General features: G+C 69.6%; 1 protein-coding gene across 1 annotated transcript in view; it reads right to left on the reverse strand.

Annotated features, from left to right (window-relative positions):
• NFIC (nuclear factor I C) overlaps positions 1 to 6,849 on the reverse strand; it is an 80,363-nt gene that overhangs the window by 13,300 nt on the left and 60,214 nt on the right. The window contains exons 3-6 of the mRNA XM_026084138.1: positions 4,166 to 4,237; positions 1,755 to 1,829; positions 1,388 to 1,511; positions 200 to 324 (exon numbers count right to left, since the gene is read on the reverse strand). Of these exons, the coding sequence (XP_025939923.1) occupies positions 200 to 324; positions 1,388 to 1,511; positions 1,755 to 1,829; positions 4,166 to 4,237 (396 nt within the window). The remainder of the gene's footprint in view (positions 1 to 199; positions 325 to 1,387; positions 1,512 to 1,754; positions 1,830 to 4,165; positions 4,238 to 6,849) is intronic.

Below are 6,849 nucleotides of genomic sequence, written 5' to 3' on the forward strand. Positions count from 1 at the left end.
CAATACTACAGCACCTGTAGAGAGTCAGTGACCTACTGTGGGGGCCTATAGCTACACCACAGCACCTATAGAGACCCAGTGCCTTGACGGGGGGCCCTATAGCCATGCCAAGGCTCCCGGAGAGAACTGGCGCCCTGCGAGGAGGGTTGTGCAGCAGCAGCCCGGCACCTATAGAGAGCCGGGGCCCGCCGGTACCTACCCCCTTCCATGTCTTCTGTCCAGTTGCGGCTGCTACTCGTGGGCGAGTTGGACGAGGTGTAGTACTCTCCCCCGGGGCTCGTGTCTATGTCGTCCTCCATGGAGCCGGACTTGTGCCGTTTGCTCCTGGGGAGCCGGAGAGCAGGGAAGGGTCAGGCTGGAGCATCCTCCCACCCGGCCTCCCCACCGCTGCCCGGATGCCTGGGTTCCCGGCCCAGCTCCAGCGCGGGAGCCACGAGGGCCACGGGTGCCAGTGACACCGCGGCACAGCCCYGGCACGGCACGTGGTGGGATGGGACTTGCCCCTGGGGTGGCTTTGCCCAGCCGGGCTGCGTTTGGCGGGCATCACCAGGGCCGATCGCAGGGTGCCAGGGCGTCTGCCCTCGCCTCGGCGCTAATCGACTTACGCCACCGCAGGCTCGGCCCGCAGAGCCTTAAAGATGCTTAATGCAACTATATATAAAGCAGCCGGCGCGCGGCTGCCCTGGCCTTGCCCCSGCGGCCGCGTTAGCGCCAGCGTAATGGCTAACGGGGCCTTCCCTGATGGGGAAATGCTCTCCGCGGCCACGCTCCGCTCTCCAGCATCACGGGCACCTCGGCCTCTCCCCCACACCATCCCCACGTGCCACGGACCCCTCCGGCCCCTGCTGGCCCCAGCCCTACGACCGCTCCGGGGTGCAGCGTGGGTGCCGGCAGAGGTGGCCAGACCCAAGTGGTCCCCGGCACGCCGGAGCAGCCTCTCCGTGCCGCCTGGCACCGCTCCGGGGCCGGGGAGCTGGGGCGCGCGGGCGGGAGGCCAGGCCGGAGGAATGCGCTTGCGGAGGGAGCTGTGGCAGGCAGGGAGCTGGCAGGCAGCGGAGGCAGGCAGGGCGCCCCTGCCTGCCTGGCACCCGCTCTGCCCGCGCCCGGGGGATGCAGGGGGCTCTTTGCATCTGACCCCAACCCGGCACGGGCGGCCCCGGGGGGCTGCGTCTCCGCACACGGCTCCGCGCCAGGGGTCCCGGCGGCGGGACACGCACCAACCCAGGGCCGTGCGYGGCAAGCCCAGCGCCTGCCCGGAGCAGGACCCGACCTGCCTTTCCCTTCCCACCCGGCGAGGCGGCGAGCAGCCCGCGGCCGTGCCCAGGCTGGCCCTGGCCCCGGCATCGCCCCGGCATCGCCCCCGCAGCCCRCCGGCCCCGGCACCTACCCGCTGGAGGAGGTACTCGGTAGCGTCCTTCTCATGCCTGTGCTTGAGGGGTTCAGGTCGTAGGCCAGGTGACCCTGCAGCTCCCCCAAGGAGAAATTTGGCCCYGTGCCCGTCACCACCGGCGCTGCAAGGAGAGAGGGGCATCAGGAGGGGCGCAGCATCGCCCCCCGCGGGGGCCGGGGACGCGGCCGTCAGCGCGGACTGTGCCTGCACGTGTTTTCCCCCAGCGCCCAGCTCAAACCCACGGAGCTGGCTCTGCCCCGGGGCCGCGGGGGCGACGAGGAAGTCGGGGCTGGCTGGGCGCTGCCAGGCCCGGGAAGCCGGAGCGAGGTACCGCGCGGGGAGGTTGCGCCACGGCGGCACTCACTTCGGGACACCTGGATGAGCTCGGTGACGCTGAACACCCCCGAGGTCACGAAGCTTTCCTGGAAGTCTGTCGAATCTGCGCAGGAGAGAGAGGAGAGAGCACTGAGAGGCGGTGGGGCCCCCCACGCCTGCCCCAGCACCGGTTTCGGCTCCAACCCTCACCCCGGGGTCCCCCCCCGCACCCCAGATCTCCCCGGCTGGGTCCTGCCCTCGCGTGCTCCCCGGCACAGCAGCACCCACGGCCACGCTCCCGGACCACGGGCAAGGCGATGGGGCTGGCCAGGCTCGCTGGGGGGTCGTGGGAGCCCTCCGGAGCACCCAGGTCCCTTTGGGAGCAAAGGGGGCTGAGGAAGGTCACACTGGGTGCAGGGAGCCCTGCGCAGGGGCCGGGCCAGCCAGGTGCTCTGGGCACAAAAACGGCAGTCGCCGGGCCATTCCCGGAGGTGCTGAGCCAGCCGGATGCGCAAGATGGAGGAAGGTGTCTGGGCGCATGTCGGCATCTCCAGTGCCTTCCTCATCCCTGGGCGGGGAGCGCTGCTCGAGGGTATCCTGCCCTGCGGGACTCCCTCGGCTCTGGTCCCGCAGCAGCCGGAGCCTGTGAGCATCTCCCCATCGTCCCTCCTCGAGCGGTGCCGCCTCCGTCCCCGACTCCTGCGGCGCATCAGTCCCCGCCTTGGCCTTTGCGCTGAGCGGGATTTTCTCCTTGACATCTCCCCRCTCCGTTAATCAGCCTGGAGGGTCTTCTCCAAACCATCGCCGCCCCGTCGRCCTCCTGCAGCGTCCGGACGGTTCCTGCTTCCCACGTCCCCGTTAAGGCCTGCTGGTTCCCCGTCCTTAATCTGTTTTGCTGTGTCCYCCATGAGTATGTTTAGCTCCACTTTCTTCCTTGAGCAATGGGGCAGGATGGGTCCCCCAGACCCGCTCGCATGACCCTCCCGACCAGTGCGCTSGGGCGAAAAGACACTCCAGGGCCGCTSTGTGCCTCAGTTTCCCCAYGGCTGAGCGCGCTCTYGGGCCCGCGCTCCGGGGGCAGTGTGCCGGTGAGCCRACAGCGTGGGACCCTTCGTCCTCGGCCGCGCGGCTGGCCGGATCCTTTGCAGCCCCGGCGCCCCAGCCGAGGGGGAGCGGGGCCAGGAGCTGGCTGCGGCCCCTGCCCGGGGGCTTTGGTGGCACGGAGCAGTCGAGGCAGTGAGAGCCGAGTCCCGGGGAAGCTGCGCCCTGGCCGCAGATGAGTCGGCACAAATCGAACGCAGCCCCAGCGTGACTCAGCAGGAAAGAGTCCGGCCGGCCCCTCCGCCTGCCCCAAGCCGTGCCCGGTGCCCGGGGCTGAGGCCGTGCCAAACTCGTTCCCCATGCCACACACCGCCTTGTGCCCGGCTCGCCCAGCGCCCCATCCCTTTGCGGGGACCAGCCTGGAGCCGCAGCCATCATTCACCCGCCCCAGCGAGCCGAGGCGCGAACGCCGCAGCCCTGCCGTGCTGAGTCAGCGCYCCGGCTGCAACATGCCGGGGCCGCGGCTCGCTCGGGGTCTGGGAGTCACCAGAGGCTGCGGAGCAGCTGGCGGGCTCCTACGGTGCAGAGAAAGCCCCTCGCTCAGCACTTTCCTCTCTGCGGCCTTTTTCCATTCAGCAAAACCCAATCCTTTCCTTTCCGCTTCCCTCAGCCCCCCGACCTTCCCCCCCGGCTCTTCCTGCCGGCGGCAAATCCACCCTCCAGGCTGCCGACYTGCTCTGCTCCTCCTGCCTGGGCCGCGGCTCTGCAGGGGAAGCGCTTGCCGTGTCGACGGGACTGTGTCCGCTGCAAGGTCCCCAGGCGCTCCAGGATGGGCTCACATGTCCCTTGTCCCCGTGGGACCTGTCTCCATACAGCACCRAGCTCTGAAAACAGCCCCCTGCTCCAGCCCTGCCGCTAGGACCTGGACGTCCTGGTCCAGACCCATCTCTCCTGGATCATCATTTTGGGTTCAAAGTGTTGCCTGGAGGCTGCTGTGGGCGGAGGTGGGTGTATGCGGCTAATCCAGGCCCTGGGGGTACCGGGCTGTGCACCGTTAGCTCCGYGCCGTCCGGGACCCAGGCGAGTCCCAAAACATCCTGCCACGGAGGGGATCCCACCGTTTGCTCCGCTTTCCTCTGCGTTTCCCCGCCACCACGAGGGCTGGCGACTGCCCCGGCAAAAGACCTCAAAGCCAAGGGTCTCCTGCGGTGTCCTGACCCCGGGAGAGGGGGTTTGGAGGCGAAATACCCCATGCGAGCGGGGCAATTGGAAGCACCACCGTGGTACCCAGCCTGCCTGGAGCCCCGCGCCGGGCAGGGACACRAGCGCTCGAGGGAGCCCGTGCACACAGGTGCACCGGGCATGTCCGGCTGGAAGGGAGGTCTTTGACCCCCTCCACCCCCCCGTGCCCCCACTTACCCAACGTGATGGGTTTGCTGTCCTCCTGATCCGAGCCAATGCCCGTCCTGGGACTGCTGCTCTGCTCTGAATCTGCAACGGGAGGAAACGGGGTGAGACGTCGCTCTTGGGTGCAGCCGAATACCGTCCCCAGCCTCCCGCGCCAACCCCGCACGGGGTCAAAGCGTGCTCCTGCAGCCGTGCCGCTGCCACGTGGGCACCGGCGGGCATGGCCGCAGCACGGGCTGCTGCAGCCACGGCTCCTGGCCTGGTCTGCTGCAAGCGAGGGAGAGGAAGATGCGGGACTTCATCCGAATGCCTCGACGGAGCCTGCACAGTGGGAGAGGGCACGGCTGGGCACAGGCACCATCCTGCCTGCCACCCAGCCATGCTCAGAGCGATCAGAGCCCGAACCCACCGCTGCCCAGCCCCGAAAGAGCTTCAGACGCCTGGTGCCACCCCAGGTGGGACAACAGGGCTGATGGCACAAGTGGGGAAACTGAGGCACGGGACGGCAAGCTGSCTCCCACCTCCCGCCAGGGCTGCACACAAACCGGCCCATCCCCTGCCGCCGGGGAATCGTCCCTCCCTGCGGTGGCCCGCTACGGTCGCAGCGAGCCGGGGCAGCAGCCGGACGCCGCGCACGGAGGATGCCCCTTCCCTCACACGGTTAAAACTGCATCGTGCGGCGGCCGGCCCGGGGTTCCCATGGTGACAGACGAACACTAATGGCCGCGTTATGTAATATGGTTTGGTGCCGTAATGGCCCCTCCACGCCCTGCGCTCGCTCGCCAGCGCTCGCCAGGCCGCCGCGCCGCGATTAACGCACCGCCGCGGCAGACGGGGCCTCCCGCTGCCCACCGCCGCCGGTAATGGAGGAAGCTCCCGGCTGCCGGCGCCACCGAAGCGCCCCGGTCGCACCGCCGCGGCGCGCGGGCGCTGCGCTCGCCCCGGGGGGCCGCAGCGGCCCTCCGTGCGGCGCCGGCGGCTCTTGGAAGCGCCGCGGCGGAGCCGGTCGTGGCGTGTTTGCACCGCCGGGCGGTTTCGTGCGCTGGGCCCCCGTGCTGGGATGCAGAAGTCGTTTCCTCGAGGCTCTGAGGCCCCCCCGGATTTGCACGGTGCCTTGGGAGGCCTCTGCCTGCTTCGCCTCCGCTCGTCCCCATCACACACGGCCTGCGCCGACCCCGGTGCCAGCCCCCGGCTCCTTGCAAGAGCAGCGCTGGAAAGAGCCAGGGTCCATCTGCAGGCAACAGGGAGCTCGTGTCCCCCCGTCACCCCCATGTTCCCTTCGCACGGCTCGTTCGGGCGCGCTCGGGCGGAGGGCAGCGCGTGGCGGCGCCCACGTGTCGGGATGGGCGTGCGGGAGCGCACGCGCGCGGGTGCAAAAACGCATCCCGTCCCAGCCGGGTCCTGCAGGATATGTGGCAATTCTGCACTTCCTGCAGAAACGTAACCCTTGGTGCTCCAGCCCCCGGCCGGGGAGGGACCGACCTGCCGCTCGGGCACTTATCCCAGCATCCCAGAGAGATTCCTGCCTCGCCGCTTCCTCCAGTTCCTCCAGCTGTCGGGCGGCGTGACACACGCTGCCACTTGGCTTCCTGTCCCACCGGGCAGTCCCACCGCTGGCTGGGAATTACCCTCTCCGGATGCCCCACGTGCTTCGCCATTCCCAGCTCCCGTTGCTTCGCCCTCCCACCTCCCGGGGAGGCCTGACCGAGCGAGGACCGCAGGYGTCGGCCCCCAACGGCACAAACCCCCTCACGCTCCCCAAAAYGGGTCCAGACCTTGGTGGTGGACACACCAAGCGGAGCAGGTTGACGGATCCACACCGCGCACCCCGGCCAACCCCTCCTCGGGGAAAGGAGCATCCAACGGGAAGAACCCCCCCCCGCCGTCGTGGCGTGCTTTCCATCTGGGAGAGCTGTCGTGCCYGGGGAAGCCTCTGCCACAACCCCCCCGGTGCCCTTCCCCTTCCCGCGGCAGAAACACCCTCACGCTGGGCGGGCTGCAGCCCGGCACRGCCTGTCCCTGCTCCATCTTATCTAAAAATAATCCGACTCCTTGGGCAGCTGTGCAGACGCTGAGCTCAGCGTTATTGGTTTCTCCAGCATCCTGCACTGCATTTGCCGGCGGTCGCCCTCCCTCTCCGCCCAGCCCCGCTCCGGCTGTGGGGCCGGGTGCTGCGGYGAGGGGCAGCCGACGTGCCGGACCCGCAGTGGCCGGGAGGAGGGAGAAGCTGGGCAGAGCCGTGTCCTGCCATGCCGGAGCAGCAGTCTGGTGCTGAGCGGTGCTCAGCATCATTCCCAGGGAGTTTCCCAGCTCGGTGCCGGCCAGGTGCTCACACCCGGGGCCAATCCAAGCATCCCGGCCCCGTGGGCTCTCCCCGGGGTTGCGGCACGGCAGTTAGAGCGGGCGGCGAAACGGGTGCAAGCATAGGGATGGGGACAGCACCAGGGCACGGGGACGGGGCTGCACGTCGGGCCGAGCCCCTGCCGCCCACCGCCGGCTTCGGTGCCTCTGTGCCCCGAGCCGGGGGCCATATCGCAGCCCCGTCCCTGCCGCCAGCCCCGCGCCGACCAAGGCCCGGCGGCGCCGTGCGAAAACGGGACGAAAGCTGCTCTTCAGCAGAGCGTCCTCCTTGCCCACAGCGAGCGGCCGTCGACCGGCGGCGGCGTTGACACCCAGCGCAGGCGGCCGGCCCCGCC

This window comes from Apteryx rowi, unplaced genomic scaffold, assembly GCF_003343035.1.
Source record: "Apteryx rowi isolate R43461 unplaced genomic scaffold, aptRow1 scaffold_1183, whole genome shotgun sequence".
NCBI classification, from domain to species: Eukaryota; Metazoa; Chordata; class Aves; order Apterygiformes; family Apterygidae; genus Apteryx; species Apteryx rowi.